Source organism: Dermacentor albipictus, chromosome 8 (assembly GCF_038994185.2).
Source record: "Dermacentor albipictus isolate Rhodes 1998 colony chromosome 8, USDA_Dalb.pri_finalv2, whole genome shotgun sequence".
In the NCBI taxonomy this organism is placed as follows: Eukaryota; Metazoa; Arthropoda; class Arachnida; order Ixodida; family Ixodidae; genus Dermacentor; species Dermacentor albipictus.
Window position 1 is genome coordinate 587,821 of NC_091828.1, and position 22,180 is coordinate 610,000.

Here is a 22,180-nt window from a genome sequence, read left to right on the forward strand (position 1 = left end):
CACTGTGGGCACTTTTGCTAACAACCTTCACATTTCACTAGTGCTAATTCTAGCTTCCCTTTAGCTTCTAGCTTGATTCTAGCTTCCAGCTCAACTGCAATGTTTTGAACGTCAGGGCATGTGTAAGTGAAAATTAGTTTGTGATGGCCATGTGGATCTGTTTCTCTGCCTGAATAATAGGGAGAGGAGGGCAATATAATTGCCTTGAGAACTATTAAGCAGAAGCAGCATGGTGGATGAGGAGCAGTGGCCGGGATAAAACATTTCAGGAGTTCAATGTAGTAAGGATACAGGAGTCATATGATTAACTTTGCAAGAATATGAGGCCATTATAACACTAAGGGAAACAGACTGGCCCATCACACTGAATTTTCAAATATTGTAACTGGTCTAGAACACCTTGCACAGCTGCTGTAATTAGGAAAAAAAAATGTAGCATTGTCTTAAAAAGACAGCTTTTTTGTTTGTTTACTCTGCTATGCCACTGTACACATTATTACTATTACTTTTTTTTTCTTTTGGAACAGAAAGTCACCATATGCCTGGAGGTTTTAGATCACCTTCTTGGTGTGCTCCCGATATATGAACAGTTCGAAAACATTAACATTGTTGCTTGGTTTATTGCCCAAGTAGAGCGGCACGTAACGACTGACTACGGAACCAGGCGTGTGAATATGCACACCCTGTATCCAATCAACCCCTATACCAATCAATTTTGTACAATTAGACCTCTATATATTGAACTTTAATGTAACAAACCGTTTTACTTTGCAGAACTTATTTGGTGTGCATATAGAAATCTTCAATTTATTGAATTCTGTTTATCTGCAATTTCAATTTACGGAAACTATAAATTCTTCTAAAATTTAAATGAGGATATGTGTTGCATTTGAACTGTAAATTCTATGGACGTACAAGCGCTTTCCGGGTGTAAAGCTTCACGATTTCCTTCCAAAGTTTATTCGACTTAAGGACAAAATTCTGCAGCAAAGTTATAAACGACCACAGGTGACAAGCAGCTGAATGCGCGGTATCTGGTACAGACCCACGGGGGAAAACTTAAAAACCACAATAGCACACATTCAGGCGGGTATGTAAACAGGCGAACTAAGCAGGGAACAAAAACAACACAGCACTGCTTTCATAGGTCCCGAATGATCAGAGTTTCGTCAGAGTTGGTGCAAGCACGCATCCGCAGATAAAACGGGCTCCCACCGTGCATTGACCAATACTTCGAGAGCTGACGCCTACACAATAACCGGGGTAGGTTACAGCACTTGTTTCTGCTCTGATCGTATAGTGTTCGAATGATGTCGCGACAACGCAAGTACTTGCAATAGGGGCGACGACCTTCCACAACTCCAGAACATCACAAAAGACCGTTTGCACATGTACTAACCAGCCAAACAAACTAACCACGGCAGCGAAGACCACTTAAATCGAACATACAACGCAGAAACACCTCGTAAAGGTTTCACCATAGAGAAAGGTTACACCTTGTTGCACAGAGGCTCACAAGAAATTCAAGAAATGTCCAAAGCGCACTACCCCCGCCTTTTGAAAATCCAACGGGAGCCAAGCCAAATCAGTAATAAGTTGGCTATTTGGGTGAACGCAACGCACCCGTTAGAACCACCGGGTACGCCCAACGCACTCGTTCGAACCACCGGGTACGCCCAACGCCGGCCTTTGAGAACGGGTTATTTGCGGTTATTGAGAACGGTTATTTGCGTAGCCATATCCACGTTTTAGACGAAGCCTTTTACAACACCAGCCAACACGAGCCTCCATGACGGCACGGTGCTACAGTGTACTAGAATACTTTCCAGTGGCACGACCGCGCCTCTCCGCTGACGCGCGCGGTGGCACCTGCAGCGGCGGCGCTGCAATCGACCGCTCTTGAAAGCTCGTCCTGTTCCCCTCTGAAGCGTACGTGGCACACAAAAATAGAAAGCGTGTTTGGTTATGTACAGTCGCTGTTTTAACGCAATTCAGCTTGGGTTTTCAATTATTTTTGGGGTACTTTATGTGCGTAGAGGTGTTTGAGGTGGCCGTAAGATTTTGGGCGTGTCTTACTTGCAATTTCTTTTTTCACGCTTAGTCGTCAACTCGGACTAGATGGCACTACCGGAATAATTTGCGAGTACTAAATTTTGCGAAGCAATTGTCATTTGCGGGACCAAATATTCGCATGATGTTCGCGATCGCAAAAGACACTTTACAGTGTCTGCTAGGGTGCACATGCACAGATATCCGTCAAATTAAGGCTGATTTAATATTTACACGAGAAAGCACTTCATTTTTAAAGTACGTGCTGCACAAGACGAAATCTGACGCGCAGAAAAAAAGAAGGGAGAACGACTTCGAAACCGATTTCTCTGTCCCATACGATTTTATTCCAGGCGCTCTGTAATAGCGCAAGAATCATCCCGAGAGCTTTATGCACTTAACAAGCAGCTTAGAAATTGGGCTAAGTCAGTCTGCTTAGCTTCAGGTGCTGTGCTGCCTTTCTTTTTGACAGCATATGTGCTTTATTCAAGCCTTTGATAAAAAAATGGAGCCGTGTGGTGACATAAAAGCTGACTATGCGAGGAGTCAGGCTTTCTGCATGATCTCTGCATCCCACCTTCAAGGGAGCGGCGCAATGAATCATATGCAGGATGTCCATTACGCTTTCCCGATGAACTTTTTGTGCACTAAAGCAATTAGTGAAAATGTCTTCAAGCCTTGTTATAAAGCGGAACAGTTCCACCGAGGGGTAGAGTAAACCTCCTTCATCATTATGGCGCACAAATTCTGCAGCATGCAAGCGGCGCCCTTCTTCTGTTGGAAGTAAGAGGCTGTCATTACACGCACAGCATTTGGTGGGCAGCACACACTTTTTGGCCACGTATCCGGAAATGTAATATATAAGCCTTGAGTCGCTCCTCTGGACATTGTACTCGTGTTCCACTGCTTCACTGCCATGTGAACTTGAAGGTACTGCTTGTTTTTCTGTGCAAAGCTTCATCTGGTCAATCAGCTGTTGCTTTGAAGTTTCTTCCCGGTCCCCAACATCAAGAAGAGAACTGATGACATCTCCCTCTGCATTCCCGCCTGCAACACTGTGCGCCAAGTTATAAAAAGAGAGACAGTTAACAGTTAGCAGAAACTGCTGTGGCGTTGGGTGTGAGTTGCAGCCAGATGAGAGTCTAACGATTCCAAAAAAGTTTTCCACTTTATCCTGGCTCAGCCGGGATGTCAACAAGTAGCTAAAGCCAACTTGGTGATGCAAATAGCGAAGAAGCTCAAGAGTACTTGTTAGAGTAACTCTTAAGCCTTCTGCAGTGGACTCGCTCAGAAATGTCTTCTTATCAGCATGGCGCTCCCAGACGTCCAGGAAACAGAGCATTTCCTTAATGGTTTCTTCACCTGCAGAATGGAGTCGGAGAGCTTCGGCTGTGTACCTTGCAGTCATCACAGCAATCAGTGACTTCATTCTCATGAAGAACTTCTCTGTCGCTTCAATTTTACCACAGCTCCTTTCCAACTGAGTACGGTAAAGAAATAATGCCCTCAAAGGACCATGCCCAAACAACTGGAATGCATAACTTGCCCGCATTTTTTCGAAATTGTTGGGGAATACGTGGACGCTGGTTATTCCAGGCATTGCTTTCATAGTGACAGCATTGCTATCCAGTTTGAGAGCTTCTCTTGGAAACTGCATTGAAACTGCACCATCAGGGGTGTCAAAAGTCGTGGTGAGAAGCCTGTTTCGCACGTTTTTTACTAGGTGAGGAAAATCAGAGAGAAAATGCAAGAACCGACTGCTCTCAACAGGATGGGGCTTCTTGCAGACCACTTCCTTCAAAGATGCTCGAATGTTAAAGATGCGCCACATTTTCCTGTTCCAGGCCGCTGCATCGCAAGTTACGAAGTCCACAAACAGGCCAGCCCTTTCTGCTAAAATTGTGGACTCAAGCACAATTTTGGCCAACAGGTCCCCTTTCACATTCTCGTTGCTTCCGAAAACACCAATAACCTGAGTCCAGCTGCCAACCAGTGGCACAAACATCACTACGAGGCCATGATTGCAGGGCAATGTTTTTTTCTTTTTCGGGTGTGTACGGGCCCAGGTCCACAAAACCTTCAATCTTCGCTCCTGTGGTCACTGACAAATGTTCAGCTAGCTTCATTTCATCCACGACTATTCCACCATGTCGGTGGAACACATCCAGGTGGGCAACCTTCTTTTCCAACACACTCAGCATTTTCTCATTGAACCCGTAGCCGCTTCTGTACTGAGCAGTGTATTTACGCAGGGTTGTTTCACTTGGGAGCACCAAAATGTTCTGCCTCCGCATATATTGATACAGCTTTGGGCTTCTCATTTTGAGCAAGATGCATTCGAGGATCCATTCTTTGTCGTACTTCATGCCCCGCGGACTCTTCCTTCTTGATGCCTCGAAGCACTGCCTGACAGCGAGCTGCTGCTTTGGTGACAAAAAGCTTAACTTTTTAGCAAGTACATCTTCAGCTGTTGCAGCACATTCGCTTTTGATTTTCTTGAGGTCCAAGGCGAGCTTGTCTACCTTCGATAAAAGCCGCTTGTTTTTACGGGTACATGCTTGCAGCTTCTTCAAAACACTGCCGTGCCACCGCGAGCTAGCATTATTGCAACTTTGGTTCTGACCTTGACGCCTTTCCAGGCGCCACTGCCGCCTAACAAGGGCTTTTCTTAGATACTTGCAAACGACGCAAGCTGTTCCTTCTTTTGTTGTCTTGCCTAGGCAGTTAGTACTATAAGTTGCCCTTGCCTCGCGCCTAATTTGGCCTTGCAATCTCATTGTTAAGCTGGTAGTTAGGCAGCTTTCATTCCGTGACGCTGCGCCTTTGCAGAGGTGCATATCATGCGCTTCCAGCAGAGTGGTTATAGCATCTTGAATAGTTGCCACTGACGCGCCAGCCACCTGCTTACCCAGCACGAACGTCTTCGAGTTCATAGCACCGGCACTATTTGCAGTGAAGAACACGGCCTTTTCTACATTCACCTCACCTGAGAGCGAGTCGAGGGAACATGAAGTAAAACATACTCCGTCTGCGTCGTGAAGTTCATGTAGCGTCCAGCGCTTCCCAGGCACTTTTATTTTCATCACCGCAGCGACAGTCGCGGCCACACAGACTTCGTTGTCAACCGTCGCACCCGTAGGTTCGTCAACCTCTGTCGTCTCTGCAAGCTGCCCTCGTGCCTTTTTTCGTGGTGGGACTTCGTCATCGCCCTTCCTTTTTCTTTCGTTCCTCTTGGGAGTAGGCTGCTTGCTCAGGTAAGCTGGCAGATTTGGCAAAATTGTGGGGACTGCGTCCGGAGTAAGCGTAGGCGTACCGCGTGGGATGCGAACTTCCTCCCCATTTATACGGTGCACATAGTCCCGAACAATGAAGCGTTGCTCAAAATGCAGCTCACATACCGCGCAGTCTGTGGTTAGCGGCTTGTCGGCTCTATGTAGGTTTCTCTCCCACGTGCACCTCCGTTCCGGGTCTGCAGGCGCCTTGAATAACGATAGCTTCTTCGCACTGTTAGTTCGGGCGTATCCTGTGCTACACCCTGGGGCGTAGCAATGGTTGAGACGTTGCTTTGCACTCATTGATGCAAGTGGCCGCATTCACAAGAGAACGCTTGCGACGCACAACCGCACAGAGCAAAAAGCCACCACCAAAACACACCGCTGAAATGCAATGGTACTGCGTGCCCAGACCTGTCGCCTTCAAGAGTGGTCGACGGCAGCGCCACCGCTTCGGGTGCCACCGCGGGTGACACACGCCGCAAGGCGCAGCCCCCTCCGCTCGTTGCACTGAATAGCTTCTAGTTCACTGTAACGGTGCCCCCTTAAAGGGCCCCTGAAACGGTTCGGACAAATTTTGTAGGCGCGTAGGGTACAGCTTAAGTAGAACATTCGCACCACAATTTAAGTGAAGCGTTACGTATTAATGGAGCTGCAAGCGATTAGAAGTTACCCTCCTCCCTAGCTATGCTTTTCCTCCTCAACTCGCTCGCCGAGCGAGCGGCGCTAAGCTCCGCCTTCACTGGTTCAGCGTCACGATGCGACGTCACATCGTTCACTTCCGGTTGTTTAGGAGCACGCCCCCTCCCGCGCGAGACCTCTCCGCTAGCCGCTTGGCCGTCGACCGAGAGCTATCGAAGCAGCGTGCGTTGCGAGCATTCTGTCGTAGCGCCGAACGTGTCCGGTACTCCGCTAAAAACAGGCAAGCTGGTCATTTCGGCAAATGACTGGAGGCATAAACTCAAGCTGATGAAGGAACTTTAGCGTAGACGTACGTGAGCAGCCTGATCGGTCTGCACGGTCCAGACACTTGCTGGCGCAGCGCTTAACCAGTCAAACAAAGCGCTAATATTGCTCTAACCAAGTGTAAAGCATTTTAAACATTTATAAATCAACGTGTTGATGATTACACTCCTGCGAAAAATACACACCAGCAGCAAAGAATACACTTCGTTGCTGCTACTGTGTATGGTTGAGCTCTGTGCCACCAGGTGGGTGCACCGTGCAGACCGTTCACATTTGCCCTTCTGCTCATCTCGTGGCTCATCCCGGCACAGTCAAGCGGCCAGACCCTGTCCCCTTGCGCTTGCGTTTGCCCTAATACTGGACTCGCGGTTTGCAGGTCGCTAGGTTTGCAGTCCACAAGGCAACAAAGTCAAATCATAGTGCTCGCGAAAAGACTGAGACCGACTCTGACCGCGGAGCTCTCGTCAAAACGGAGTACGTTGTAACACAAGCAGACGACACTTGCTGTGTGCCGGAAGTGCTGGAGTGTACTAAAAAACTATTCTTGTGTATTCTCTTTAAGTTATTTTCTTTTTACAAAAACAAAGTAACTAACATTCCAACTATTACGAGCATCATTTGTTTACCATAAAGTTGGAAAAATTATCGACCACGCGCCCTGGTCAGCCAATCAGATAGCTCGCCCATGTGACGTAATATGGGTTATTTGCATCATATGGGTATGGTGTCTAGATCTAGACAGGGTAGGGGCGGCTTAAAATTCCGCCGAGCAGTGCGCTGCGATCGGCAGCGATGTGTATTTTTAAAACCTTATAATAAATTACACGCTTTACGCAGAGCACTTAGATGCATCAATTAATGATCAGAAGAACATACTCTAACGACTCAGTACGTTTGTAGAAAATCGCCAAAATCGTTTCAGGGTAAGAAACTCCCATAGACGGTGGCGCCAGATTACCCTCTAGGTGTTATAGTGAGAAACTCTATGGTAGGGCCTCTTCCTCCGTGGTGTGACTAGTGTATGATCTACATCGCGACCTACTATCGTGATCTGTATCACGACCTACTGTATAAGGGCGACCTGCGCTGCGCCAGCGCCGCTGATTTGCTTTTGCTTGTGTGGCTTTTTTTTAGTTTTCCAAACCGCCGCCGCGAACAGTGGCGCTAGTGCTCACCCCCACCTACCCCAACCCCGTGGCCGGCCGCACGCACGGGCAGCAAGCGAGAGCACGGAAGGACGCAAACGCACGCACGCGAAACAATAGATTAGCTAAGTGCCTGGTGATCTGTTGGTGTCGCTAGATCTTGATTATCAGTTTCTATTTCAGTGACACTGTGATAACTGTGATTCTCAGCCCCGTGGGCGCCGGCTTTCGCGTTAGCGGCTTCTTCATGCACGATGGTTTTCTTCTGCATACCATTGTGAAGGTCAAGCGGCCGAGCATCCAGAGGAATTTCATTTCATGAGTTCCCCGTGACCAATATTAGAAACGAACAGTTGAAACCTGAACAACTACAACAACAAAATTTGGCTGGGGCTTAGCTAAGGTTAAGCCTGGATATCTCGAAGCGAAAAAATTTGGTGATGCTTAATGTTTAGCTTATAGTTATGCTTTATGATTTAGCCTATGATTATTCTTATGGTTTAGCTTATGGTTACGCTTTATTATTTATTAGCCAATGGATATGCTTACGGTTTAACTTATGGATATGCTTATGGTTTAAGTTATGGATTTGCTTACGGTTTAGCTTATATGCTTACGGTTTCACTTATGGATATGCTTTGGTAAGCTTATGGTTATGCAATAGATGTGCCTTGTGTAGTGATGCAAATTGCTTATGAATGATATATACCATAAGTTATGCAGGATTATTAATCTTCTTTATTCATCGTTGTTGGGCACATTGTCGTGCGATTTCTGTACAGGCGTTCATTGCGTCCGGCTCGGGACTAGCGAAACCTACGGGAGAATGAAGTGCGGGCGCGCTCGGGCCTCGGCTAGCGCGGAAAGTGCGCACCAGACCATATTGGCACCACAACACTAACCAACATTTTAGCAGACAATGAGGGGGAAATAAAAGAAGCTCGAAGGGATTACACTATTTAAATCCTAGCAGCCGCGCCTTCAAGTAGGTTAAAATTTCATTGCACTGCACAGCGAAGATACCAAATATCTGGGGCACGTATCGCATGTATCGACGCGCATTTTTCTAGCCGCACCCTGTCAATAATGTGATATGCCGAGTTTACTGCAGTTCCTCTGCGAAGGCCTCGGCCGCGCGTTCAAAGTAGTTTAAAATTTCCTTGCACTGCACAGCGAAGATACCAAATATCTGGGGCATGTATCGCATGTATCGACGCGCATTTCTGTAGCCACACCCTGTCAATAATGTGAAATGCCGAGTTTACTGCAGCTCCTCTGCGAATTTTTACCGTCATCGCCGTACCTATGGCCGTACCATAGGCCGTACTCTGAAGGCAGGGCTGGAGCGTTTCGGGCGTTGCTGTGAGGATGAGCACTGGCGGCCTCTACCGGCACGCTTGGTCCCTACTCAATGATCACGTGGTATTTCTTTGGCCGCGCGCTGCCGTAGTGGCCGTAGGCGACCGCGGGATGCGCAGGTCGCCCTTTAATACGGTAGGTCGTGAACTATATAGTCGTAAGCTTAACGTCGGCTGCTGTTCAGTGTGTGGGAAAGCGTTTCGTCTACCGAAGGAAGAAATTTTGGCCTTACCGTACGTATTTCACTAACATAAGCAATGAGGTTTGGTGCTGTACGTTCCGCAGAATTTAGTGGCCGAGTTTCGTGTTTTGACTGCGTCAGTCCTCGTTTAATAAATGGGTGTCGATGTGGCCGGTCCAAAGCTAGGCGCTGCCGAGCGTTTATGTGGACGCAGTCAGAAGGATGTGGACAGCAGTAGAAACACTCACGGAACGCATCATTTGTCACACTCGCCTCCGTAGTCTGTCCAGTTCGGTGTGCAGCGTAGACGAAACGTTCAGCGAAAAGTGAGTACAAGGAATCGAGATTTATCGGTGATCAATGCCGATATGTTGCACATTTTGTTTGGAGAAATGTGAATATTTAGCTGCACCGAAATGCTTGCACAGGTTCAAGACACGTGCATATAAGAAGCATTATACAATCAAAGCTGCATTTGTTCTATAAATTATAGTTCTGTAGCCTTTCTTGTCTTTCTTTCCATCTTCCCTCCTTCCTTACGACAGTATATCGGCAGGTTAATTAAACCGCTTAACATTTTCTAGTTTTTTTCTGCATTTATAGCAATGCCATTGTAAGTGTCTCACATCTTTCTTCGAATAAATAATGTAAATAAACATGATTAAGTATATGCCATTTGTGCAGGTCATTCACAGATTAGCGAGTGCTGTGCGTATGGGGTCTCTGTCAATACAGCTGTGCTAATGGGTGTTTCTGCAATGCTTCGTCATTACTTGAATGCATTGCCACGAGTTCCTATCTGTCCAAAGTACTTAGTAAGAAGTTATAAAAAAATTAGCATTTACTTCAATTCTTGCCTCGTCTCCTAATTTTAATCCCAGAAAATTTCAATTGTCACTTCACATGTGATGAGTACCGTTGCCAGGGCTGTGGTTAGAGATATGTTAATTATGTGTTTTGTGGTTTAGATTTAGTCTCAAACCATTTCATGGTGCTTTCTTTGTTGCATTCTGTACAGAATAGGACACAGTTAATTGAGGTCGTGTAAATATGAACTATGAAACATCTGTCAATAGAATTGGAAATGTGTACTGAAGAGTAGTTCAGTTAGTGCGTGGCTGCATGCTGCACTGTTTGTGTGCTTTTCATAGATTACTACGGTCATGTATGCAGCCTCAGTGCACCAAGAAACCGTCCCATGTTTCCTGATGACACACACTCAATTTTTTCAGCAGGACGTGCAAGCTCTCACCACATGATATGCTAGCACCTCATAGTGGTGAGATTGGCAACAGTGTGTGCAAATGCACATAGCACTCTTTGTTGGGAGCATTGTGTGCCCTCCTGCTTGCATCATCCTGGCAGAGTGACCTGTGTGGACCTGCTCGCGAAAAGCTGGTGTGAGAATAGGAGCTGAATCAGGATGCGCTTTGTGCCAGGGAATAAAGATCAAAAAGAATAGAAATTCGTGAGTGTATGCGAGGTGTATTCCCTTAAAACGGAGGCGCAGTAGTGATGATGCGGTGTGATGAGGGCTCTTTGTAGCAGTGCACGATGGGGCCTCACAGATTTATTTATTTATTTATTATTTATTTCAAAATACTGCAGGCAGCAATGCTGCCCTAGCAGGAGAGGGTTACATCAAGTGCAATGACAAAGATTTCACAAAGGAATTTACATTGGCACAATCAACAACAGACGCTGGCAGACAATTCCACTCTTCAATTGTGAGCGGAAAAAAAGACTTCTGAAACATTTTCGTCCTCGCAAAGTACGGGCGGATAACATTCGAGTGATTAATTCTAGAAGATCTGTGTTGTGAGCGGGAAAGATAAGTTTCGCGCGGGAGACCGATTTTGTTTTGATATATCAAATAAAGCATCTTTAGTCTCGCAATCTTTCGGCGTACACAGAGGGGTTCCAGATTCAGTCGCTGCAACATGTCAGTAACAGATGATGTAGATCGATAGTCAGACACAATAAATCGAGCAGCCAGGCGCTGAATTCGTTCTACTTGTGCGATATCTTTAACGTAGTATGGGTCCCATACTGCGGAAGCGTACTCAAGGACTGGTCGAACCAAAGTGCGATATGCCTCGAGTTTAACACTTGACGGCGAGTCTTTTAGCTTCCTGCGCAAAAAGCAAAGTTTATTGAACGCTGTTGTACAAACGTTCTTCAAATGTTTGTCCCATTTTAAGTTGCTTGTGATGGTTAGTCCTAAATATTTGGCAGACGTTACCGATTGAATAGCTTTATTAGCAATGTGATACGTATGAGACAGTGGCTTTTTCTTTGTGGTTATTGTCATGGCAACGGTTTTATCAAAATTTATTTGCATACCGTTTCGTTCGCACCAGTCCGCCAGTGTACAGAGGCTATTGTTCAGTAGTATTTGGCAAGAGGAGCTCTTGACAACACTATACATCACGCAGTCATCAGCGAACAATTTTATTGTAACAGAGTTATCGATGTTAGAAGCAATGCCGTTTATATAAATTAAAAACAACAGAGGACCAAGCACTGAACCTTGTGGAACTCCAGACAATACCGGCAGATCAGCAGACCTAACACCCGCACACTCCACAAACTGTGATCGATTACTCAGATAAGCCTGCAACCATGATATCAATCTCTCAGGAAGCCCGGCATCCCTTAGTCTGTCAATGAGTAAAGTGTGTGGCACACGATCAAAGGCTTTTGACATGTCAAGAAAAACCGCATCTATCTGCCAACAATTATCTAGAGCTGAAGCAAAATCATGTATAACTGAAATTAGTTGTGTAGTTGTTGAGACAGTCCTCCGGAAACCATGCTGATACTCAACGAAGAATTTTTTTGATTCAAGGTACTGAGATATATGGTGAGCTATTACATGCTCCAGCAATTTACAGCATGTGCTTATTAGAGAAATCGGTCTGTAGTTACGAGCTTCTAGCCTGTCTCCCGATTTAAATATGGGAACTACTCTTGCCGTGAGCCAATCTGCGGGTAAGGAGCATTGGTTGAGTGATGCGTTAAACAGAATATAAAGGTAATGGGACACAATCTCTGAGTACCGTACAAGGAAGGCATTCGGTATGCCGTCAGCACCACTTGACTTTTTCACTTTTATATTTAAAAGAAGAGAAAGTATTCCTGCGCGACCAAGAACTAGGTCGGGCATTGAGTTTGCAACGGGTGGTGGGTCAGAGTATTGCGTTCGTAAATGTTGAGCATTTGGTCTTGTAAACGCTTGATGAAAAGTAGTGTTAAATTCATTTACAACAAGAGTATGATTTGTACACATGTTACCATTAATCTTTAGATAATTTACGCGCGGTTGGGAACCTGACAAGTAGCGCCAGAATTTCTCAGGAGATTCCTTCAAGAAAGCTGTAAGAGTTTGGCCATAAAATTTACTACGCGCAAGCTTCAATTTAGTAACCAGCTGTTCTTGAAGGGCGGTTAATGCTGACGTAGTTTTACCCTTCCTTTTTCGCTTAATACGCCGCTTTAGATGGATTATGTCCCGACTAATCCATGGGTTCCGACGCTTTGTAATCTTTCTACGCAAAGGAACAAACCTGTCAATGCATGATGACACTAATTTCTTGAACTCGTTCCAAAGATGAGAAACATCGCCACCATGCTCAAAATCAAAAAGTGAGAAATGCATTGCATCTAGGACAGATTCATCATCTGCAGCAGAAAAGTCATGAAAAGTTGCTACCGAGGGAGGTGCTTTTGTGCTATTGATCTTTAGGGTAACTTGAACAATCTTGTGGTCCGAGATGCCATCAGAAGTAGTAACTGAGTAATCTTCAGGAAAATTTTTCAAAAAAACAAGGTCGAGAACCGATTGCACAGTTGCAGTGGTGCGAGTGGGAATAGTGACTATTTGTTTCATGTCATGAAAAAATGAAGAATCGAGAAGTAGGCGTGCGTTGTCTGCATCATCGGGCCCCGAGATAGCGAGTACATTCCAGTCTATGCCTGGCAAGTTGAAATCACCAGTGAGCACCAGCTTGTGATTTGGTTTGAGCATGCGCTCTAGGTAAGCGGCCAGTGCTTCCAGGTATGACACATTGCTTTTTGGTGGCCGGTAAACCACGCCAAACAAGGTACAAATATTTCTGTAATTGATTTTACACCAGACACTTTCATGGTTTCGGATCCCCTCAAGCTCGACACATTGTACTTCATTTTTTGTTATTATAGCCACGCCCCCTCCTCGTCCTTCGCGATCGCGTCTTATTATTTTGTGGGAAGGCGGAATAATTTCATAATCATTAATATTAGGTGTAAGCCACGTTTCAGTTACGGCAAGTATATGTGGGTTGTGAAGAAAAAGAATATCTTCAAGCTGATTAGACTTATTGGCAAGACTTCTTGCATTAAGCAAGATAATACGGAGTTCTTTCTTTTCGGGTCAGTCAGATGTCCGTGTAGATCGAGATTTATGAAGAGCGACAACCTGCGAGCTTACTTCGTCCCATTCGTATATGTTGTCGTCTACACGTAGCCGGTCATAGTCCAGTGAAATTTTTCGCGCCTCATCTTTAAATTGCTTACCATACCGCCAAAGATGAGAACGCTTAGTCAGCGTAGCCTTACAGTAATCGTGACAGATCGATATACCTGTTTTCTTGAGCTTAAAGCAATTCTTCAATACAGACACTTTTTCATTGTAGTCAAAGAAATTAAGCAACACAGGTCTAGGTTTATCGCTGATTCTACCTATTCTGTGTATCCGTTCGACTGTATTGGTGGTGACACCTAGTTTAGCACAAAATATGTCATCAAGAACCCGCTTTCTCAAGTCAACAGCGCTCTCATTTGTTGGTTCTTCAAGGCCAAAAATTATAAGGTTCCTTCGTCGACTTCGGTCTTCCAAGTCATTTAGCTTCTTCTGTTGATTGTGTATAGTTTCTTTCAAAGAGTTGACCTCTGACCGTAACTGATCCAGTTGTTCTGTGTGTTTTGCAATAACAGTTAGTACGTCGTTTAGTTTATTGAACCTATCATTCATAGTTTTTTCAAGAGATGTTTGTGAAACAGAAACGCTGGTTATCGAGGCCTGCAAGGTTTCTTGCATGTTTTTTAACATTAGCTCAATACCAGAAGGTCCGGGATTCACTTCTACATCCCCAGCCAGCAGTAGCAAAAGCACATTCCACGCTTCATCAATCAGTGACAAACATACAGCCGGGCACGGCAGGACAATAATGAACCTATTATCGCTACGAAGACATATAGATGAGCGTTGCACACCAACCTGTACAAAAAGGAGCAACGGATTCATCGTTGTGCTCACGAAGGTCCCGCCGTGCCCTCTGATGTGGTCCCCGTCGGCGTGGCTTATATATCCCAGTGGCGGCGCTGATGTCATGTCCGGATGGTCTGGCCTCGTCATGAAAGCCCGTCTTCCGTAGGTGAGCACGTGGTCTTGAGCATCGGCGATTGTTGTCGTGTTATCCGATGAATTGCGAACTGGTATGGACGCAGTCCACAGCCTGACCTGTACAAAAAGGAGCAACGGATTCATCGTTGTGCTCACGAAGGTCCCGCCGTGCCCTCTGATGTGGTCCCCGTCGGCGTGGCTTATATATCCCAGTGGCGGCGCTGATGTCATGTCCGGATGGTCTGGCCTCGTCATGAAAGCCCGTCTTCCGTAGGTGAGCACGTGGTCTTGAGCATCGGCGATTGTTGTCGTGTTATCCGATGAATTGCGAACTGGTATGGACGCAGTCCACAGCCTGACCTGTACAAAAAGGAGCAACGGATTCATCGTTGTGCTCACGAAGGTCCCGCCGTGCCCTCTCGAATATCACCAGTGAGCACCAGTGAGACTCAATATCACCAGTGAGATAGTGAATATCACCAGTGAATATCACCAGTGAGATAGCAAAGGCGTGCACTCCTGAAGCATTCAAACTGCAGATTGTTTTGAGCGCACATGCACACTGTCACCAGTCTCGCCGCTTTTTGCTGTTACTAGGTGTAGACTTGCCAGCTAGTCATTGCTCTTGCCTTCCGATTTAAAATTTACTAGGATGTACACATTTGGGTTTCACTACAGCTTCTTGCCGCTGTTGAGTTTATGAAAATTACTTGCGTTCGCGAAGCTTCTCCAGTTCTAGCCAGGCCAGAGGAGGGAGAGGACCGGACTAGGAATTGCATAACTGCGCCCTTTATTGCAGATCTCCAACACATTCTGTCTGAAGCCAAAGGTTACGTGCTTCCATTTCATCGACCATGTCATGGGGAGGGCACTAACACAAACTGCTTCCACTAGGTGTCCCCTTCCATTTCCACAGATAGCAGCTACTCGCATATGCACTAGGGGGCAGCATTTACAGCACCTTCATGATTTCAGTAGAACTGATTTGCCATGTGGCCACTTATCATGCCGATTGCTTTCACAAACGGTGGGGACCCATAAGCTAGCATTAGAAAATGCTCTTGCATGTGAACTTTTACAAATATAGGCCTTGTTTTACACATGGCAGCACCTTGGCTGGCACGACACATTGTGAGACCTGCCAACCTTAAAAATAAAGAAAAAATATATGTGACTGTAGAAACTAAAAACTATTAAAATTGGGAGAAAAAATGTATAAATTATTTGATTTTTCAGTATGTTGACTGTTCAAGATTCGCAGACGTTGTGTAGGAATGCTGTGTGCAGCCACTCTGCTGCATGTGATTACATTAGCAATTACTTGTGCTACAGACAAGCCTAAATGTTTATGAAGCTTATTAGTGAAATATTCATGTAACAGCTGATGAAGATTCAATTGCTGTAATACAGTGGCTTTATCATTTCATGTCGCTGCCATTCCAGCAGGTCCATATAATCAGTTGGTCCAGAAAGTTCGGCCATAACAAATCACTCAGCAATTGTATTTCAGCTGTGTTTAATTTGGTTTTGCCTTAATCTATACACAAATTAAAAATCGTAAATTATTTATGCGACAATCATAAAGATGTGCTAAAGATTGAGTCATTTTACGATAGAATTGAGATCGGTGAGCACCGATGTGCCTTTGTTTGCCCCCCCCCAGGAGCAAGAAGACGTGAGTAGGAGCAGCCATGTCGTACATGCTGCAGCATCTGCACAATGGCTGGCAGGTGGACCAGGCCATCCTGTCGGAGGAGGACCGGGTTGTGGTCATCCGCTTTGGGCACGACTGGGACCCCACCTGCATGAAGATGGACGAGGTTCTCTACTCCATAGTTGAGAAGGTGGATGCAGCATCTTGGCGTTGATGTAGAAAGGCTCGAGAGACCCATCATGATATTGTCGCATTGTAGTGATGGGGAACAACCAAACACTGCCAAAAAAGGACCACTGGCACGGTATCTTTTGTTGCATTATATGAAGGTCCGGGACCTCGAAAACATAGAAAAAAAATTCTGGCAGAACCCATGTTATGATGAATGTTGACATTAATGTGATTAGCAAAGAAGCAATGTGACAACAGATCGTATCGCCACCACTGAAATTCATCATATATCAGGCACGTGTGCAGCCAGGCTTCTCTCTCGCACATTCCTTTGGACACAGTGCGGCATTTAAGCGGAGCTGCCGCAAGGTCTGCACGTTGCATGCGTCTAAATATGTACCCATACAAGATTGTCTGAATATCCGTGACGCAGGTTTAATTCTGCTCAGCACTAGAAAAAATTTAAAGGGAACTTTTTCTCATTTGTTTTTCAAGGCATTATCATGAACAGTGTCAAACTAAAAAAGAAGTGTATTTATGTTTGTGAGTGTGTGTATAGCAACTTGTGGTCTGCTCTGAACTGTCGTCAGCTTCACTTTGCCCCTCGAAGAGGCAGAACTAGTGTTGAGTGAGCTTTTTAAAATCACTTTGCAATGTGGTGATTGCTGTTTTAATCATAGATCGGGGACCACGATGATAAAGCATTTCTCTTGCATTCACCGCTACATTGTTGCCACTGAATTTTCTCATTGCACATACCCTGTGACCCAAGTTGGAATGAAGAGCTGCGTTTCATACCTAGCGACTCAAGTTAGCTCGACGGTTGGTTTTGAACCTGCTTCCATCAGCATAGCAACCCGATGCTCTACCCATTATCAAATTATCAAGTCTACAGTGGTTAACAATCTTGCTTGGCCCTCTTCCTATGTCACCTCCGGCGTGCCACAAGGTAGTGTTCTTGGGTGACTAATATTTTTAATATGCATTAATTATCTTCCCGATAACTTGTTATCCCGAGTGCAAAAGTTTGCTGATGACTTCATTATTTACTGCCCTATAACCAGCTCCAATGATCACCTCCTCCTCCAAAACAATCTTCAGCTAATTTTGGATCAGTGTAACACTCGGTTAATGACTCTAAATTCATCTATATGCAAAGTAATGTTTTTCACTCGTAAACACTCAATCTCTAATTTCCCTTATCGCATAGATAACCTGATTTTGCGAAGTTACCGTAAGCAAAACATGAGACTTGAAGAAAGGGACAACACGAAGCGGTTGTCTGCTTTGTGTTGTCATTTTCTTCAAGTTTCATGTTTTGCTTGCGGCAACTTCCCAAAATCATGAATCGCCAACTGGCCTACACCCACACTCTGCTATATAATATCTTGGTTTTTCTAGCTGCTTCATACAAGTACTTAGGCATTAATCTCGTACCAAGCCTTTCCTGGACCCATCGCATTACTACCATATGTGCTGATGGTCTCCAATTCGGGCACCTTATCATAGCCTGATCAGCTTGTCGTAATCAGTTCAGAATAGGACCACTAGGTTTATCTCACTCAACTAAACCTACAATTTAAGCATCTCGTAAATAAAACTTGATGTTTCACTTCCGCCCTTAAGTGCGCATCATGATTTTGCACTCTTATCATTACCTCACAAGTATGATCACAATCATGCAGCTAGAAAATCTTCACAGCTTCAAGTTGCACCTTGTGCATCTATGGGAAAGCTCATGCATTCAATTGGTTGCCACTTCCTCATGCCATTCGGTTATGGAACGCTCTTCTTGATTTCATTGTCTCTGAAACAAAGCAAATCCTGGTAAATTCCACCAACTCATAAGTTCCTATTCCTCTGCATAACTTTAACAAAAAGCACAAAGTCTTTCCTTTTTTGCTGTTTCTTGCATTCTGTATGCTTTCTTGTTCTTATTTATGAGTTAATTCTTTTGCTTACTATCTATTCTTGTATTTTCTATCCTATGACGTTGGAGTGGCTATTTTTGTACATTGTTATTTTGTTTAAAAGACATGTATTTTGCTGCAAGTTAAAACACACACAAAAGAAAGATACATAGAAGACAACACGGGTGGCACTCCCAACCGATTTAGTTTGGGAGGTGACCTAGGAATATATGTACGCATACACGCATGCGCAGGACATTCACAAACCTACATAATCAAGCGGTCGAACTATCTCATTTCTGATTTGTAGAGCAAGACAGATGTATCGCTAATGCAACTTGAACCTTTCTTTTTTATATAAGTTTCCATTAGCTCACATGCTGTTTGATTTGTGCTTCTACCAAGAATCTTAATCTCATGGAAATGTGGTTTGCACGTGCAGGTCTTGCAGTGCGCTGGCAAATGTGCCACGCCATCTTTCATTAGATTTAGTTCGCATTCCCTGGCTCGTTCATTTATGCAGCGTCCAGTCTGTCCTCTCCTGTCTGTCTGCCACGCTCAAGGGAAATTTCTTACACCACCCCTGTACTGCATTTCCCTTAGGATGTGCAATGTTTCTTGCCACAGCCTTGTGAACCGGTCTCCTCGCGAGTGGTTCTTAAAAAGAATCAAACCAGTTTGACGGGGTCAGAAAAGGCAATAGGTACGCCATAACAGCCTGCCACTTTCTTGAGGTTATGGGAGACCTTATGAACATAAGGAATCACTGCAGGTATAACGGTTGTGGCACTTTCTTCCTCCCTTGTGGCACTGGTACCTTTAACCTTCTGAAAAGGGTTTTGGTGACTGATGTCGCCAACGAGTCGGGGAACCGTGCTACTTTAAGTCGCTTGATCTGAACGAACGAGGTCTGCATCGTGTGTGTACACCATTTCCTGAGGGCAGACTCCAAGCAGAGCAGAGCAATTCCATACTTGACAATTTTGGAATGACAAGAATCATACGGCAGCTACCCTTCCTTGGTACATGGGAATCATTGCTAACAAGCTTGCAGTGGCTTTATCTTGCACCAGGTTATTTTAGCTTATCATTTTTGGTTTAACGTTAAAAGTGATGAAAGCCATTATACTCAGAGGTGGACATTGTCTGAGGAGGTTATTATGTAGAATAGACAATTAGTACTTCTAAGAATAAGTGTTTGCAGAAAACAACTTATTAGGTTGATGCTAATCAGTTGCTTGTTGGCAACGTGCAGGTGAAGAACTTTGCTGCCCTCTACCTAGTGGACATCTCCGAAGTTCCAGACTTCAACAAGATGTACGAGTTGTACGACCCATGCACAGTGATGTTCTTCTTCCGCAACAAGCACATCATGATCGACTTGGGCACAGGCAACAACAACAAGATCAACTGGGCTCTGGAGGACAAGCAGGAGATGATCGACATCATCGAGACTGTGTACCGAGGAGCCCGCAAGGGACGTGGCTTGGTCGTCTCGCCCAAGGACTACTCCACCAAGTACCGATACTGAGTGTGTGCTTTGTTTTGTGCCATCATTTTGTCATGGAAGCACGGCTGGTGACTCTTTCTACCATTGCCATTGACTGTCTACCATTGTCAAGCACCTTTCATCCTCCAGTGCTTAAACTCAATTCACCTAAGGACAACTTCTTCAGGTGTCGCTGCCAGACTGTGCTTGTTTTGTGAGGGCTAGCCAAATTGGCTTTCTCTAGCCAGCTCTCTATAGTCATGCGATTTCTTCTCACATTGTCATAGGTAAGTAAACTATACATGGTGTTTACTTGTAAAAGAATCAAAACCTGGTCGGTATACATTCATCTTCAGAACAAAGTGCCACCGGACAGGGCCGAATATTTGTAAAAAGCGTTTGCTTTAGAATGTGCTGTGCCTGTAGGCACATTGTGCTTAAGGTGATGTTTGTTTAATTTGAATTCTGTTGAGTTCAGGTGAAATCAGCTGAGGAGCCAAAGTTGCTGAGGAAAGTGTGATAACATATTTGTTGGTTGTGTCATGTGCTAGGGACAAACTGAGCTGATTTGGTTGTTAAAGTTGGCAGAAGAAAGTTGCATATATGACGGAAATGCATACCACAAGAGTGCAGATGTACATGAGCTTTGTTCATTGTGCATCACTCCATTCAGCTGTTGGTTGTGTGCACCAATTCAGCCTTGGCATTTCTTTTTGTTCTGCACTTCGATGTATAGTAACTCAGCATAACTTGTTCTTGGACGAATTGGTTAATGTTTCATTAAGCCGCTGTAGCGCAAAATGGGACAAAGGACAGAGAACCAGACACCATGGGCGCTACACTTACTACTGATTAATTTTTTTGCCTCAGCCAAGCAGAAAGAACGTGGAGTAATGCATATGCATACAGGTTCAACACGGCAAAGAGAAAGAGTTGAATCTCACTTCCAAATAAACAGCTATAGATGTGTTGCTGATGCAATCCATGCATCTTTCTTTATGATATGGAAAGCCTCCGAACTGCAGGAGTTTATTTGCTTTTGCCCAAAATTCTGCAACGACAAGCAGGAAATCACAATCACCATCAAAGATGCTGCCTGTTTGTCTAGAACAGTTAACTGCTTCAGCGGTACTTCATGTTAGAGTTTTCGTCATATTAGAGTCTTGAAAAATGGCCCATGTGCCCCTTTCTTCTAATAACTGTGGCCAAGTTTTCATCTGGTCCAAGTGCAGATAACGAAGATCCAGTTAAAGAGGTTCTCTCTCTGTACTGCTTATTATTTAACATGTAGTTTTTGTGCCTTTTTATTGGTTTCTTGTACTTGCAAACAGCTGATGGTCTGGTTATGTTTGGGTAAAGTGATGAGTTTTCTACATCACAGTTTCAATCATTTTAATGTTTAGGAATGTATAAGCGAGCTGAAGGAGGCAAAATGGCTGTGTTTTTGCAGATACGTAGGTGATGTGGTTATGACATCACAGAAAAACATTGCATTTGTTATTAAGTCAGTGTAAAACACCATTACTGAAACTGGCATTACAGAAATTGTACACGAAACCATGCATGTTCAGCTGCGTTATAACTGTAAATAAAACCATTCAGAATGCATATTGATTTTGCTTCATTTTATGAGAACAGAAATGGAAGAGCAAGAAAATGTCTCATGTTACGTCTTAACATGGCCAGAGGCGTTTCCCACGAGGCAACCCCTGCCCATCCATCAGCGTCTAGCAAGAAGTCAACGCAGCGACTGCTGATGGGCTCCACAAAAGACACCCAACCCCACCACTACCTGGCAGCCCGAACTAATGATGAACAGGGCCAACGTCAAATGCTACTGAAGCCTAGCATCGACGGTGGATTCCCAGGTCTTCGTCTATTCAGTGCTTCGGGTGAGCGGGTGCTGTGGCGCATTACGATAGCATGAGTATGGTATCACAGCCGATTCAACGATTGTGATTGGCTGTGATTACAGTCCTCAGATTTCCCAGTCAACTCGCCTAGAGAAGACAACGGTATTAAAAGCAGAGACTTTTCGTGCAGTGGGGCCGCTGTGTCCTGATGTGAACTTGGACGTTTAACATACTCCTGCATGGAGTGAGCTTCCGTAACTGGAGTCGCGTAGCAAATGTCAAATAAACCTTTTTCCTTTCATTCCTACTACTGGATGTATTCGTTGATGGGCTTGGTGGATTCCTTGCCCTAACGCCACCTCGAGCTGCAACACTCTACAATATGAGAACCTTGTTCTGAACGTGGAAGAATTCGAACGAAGTTAGAATTGGCTGTTTTCATTGAGAAAGTCGATGTAGTGGTCACACGACAGCTGTGGGAGGCAAAACAGAAGTCTTTCTCTTCTTCAACTTACCATTGGCAGGCCGTGCCATCTCGTCACCGCTCCTTTCCTGCTAATGAGTTTTACCTGGAGCAATTTTTCACACTTCTTCAGTACTTGATTACCGCAACTCAACTGTACAACATAGAACCTCACATTACCTGTTCGATGAATGCTGGATCACAGAGCATCATGGACATTCGACATCCATGGCAGACTGCAGTAATGTTATGATGTAAGCTACCAGGAAACTGGTCATGCATTGA

General features: G+C 44.8%; 1 protein-coding gene across 3 annotated transcripts; it reads left to right on the forward strand.

Annotated features, from left to right (window-relative positions):
• The first annotated feature begins 8,862 nt into the window (after positions 1-8,862).
• On the forward strand, positions 8,863-21,187 carry Dim1 (thioredoxin-like protein Dim1). Of its 3 annotated transcripts, XM_070523024.1 has the most exons (5): positions 8,863-9,024; positions 14,273-14,386; positions 14,460-14,629; positions 16,019-16,199; positions 19,346-21,187. In XM_070523024.1, the coding sequence occupies exons 4-5, from the start codon at positions 16,047-16,049 to the stop codon at positions 19,619-19,621; spliced, it is 429 nt and encodes a 142-aa protein (XP_070379125.1). In that variant the 5' UTR covers positions 8,863-9,024; positions 14,273-14,386; positions 14,460-14,629; positions 16,019-16,046; the 3' UTR covers positions 19,622-21,187. The 3 variants fall into 3 exon arrangements, with proteins under 3 accessions (XP_070379125.1, XP_070379123.1, XP_070379124.1); XM_070523022.1 differs by lacking the exons at positions 14,273-14,386; positions 14,460-14,629; XM_070523023.1 differs by lacking the exons at positions 8,863-9,024; positions 14,273-14,386; positions 14,460-14,629 and adding an exon at positions 9,037-9,298.
• The last annotated feature ends 993 nt before the right edge of the window (positions 21,188-22,180 follow it).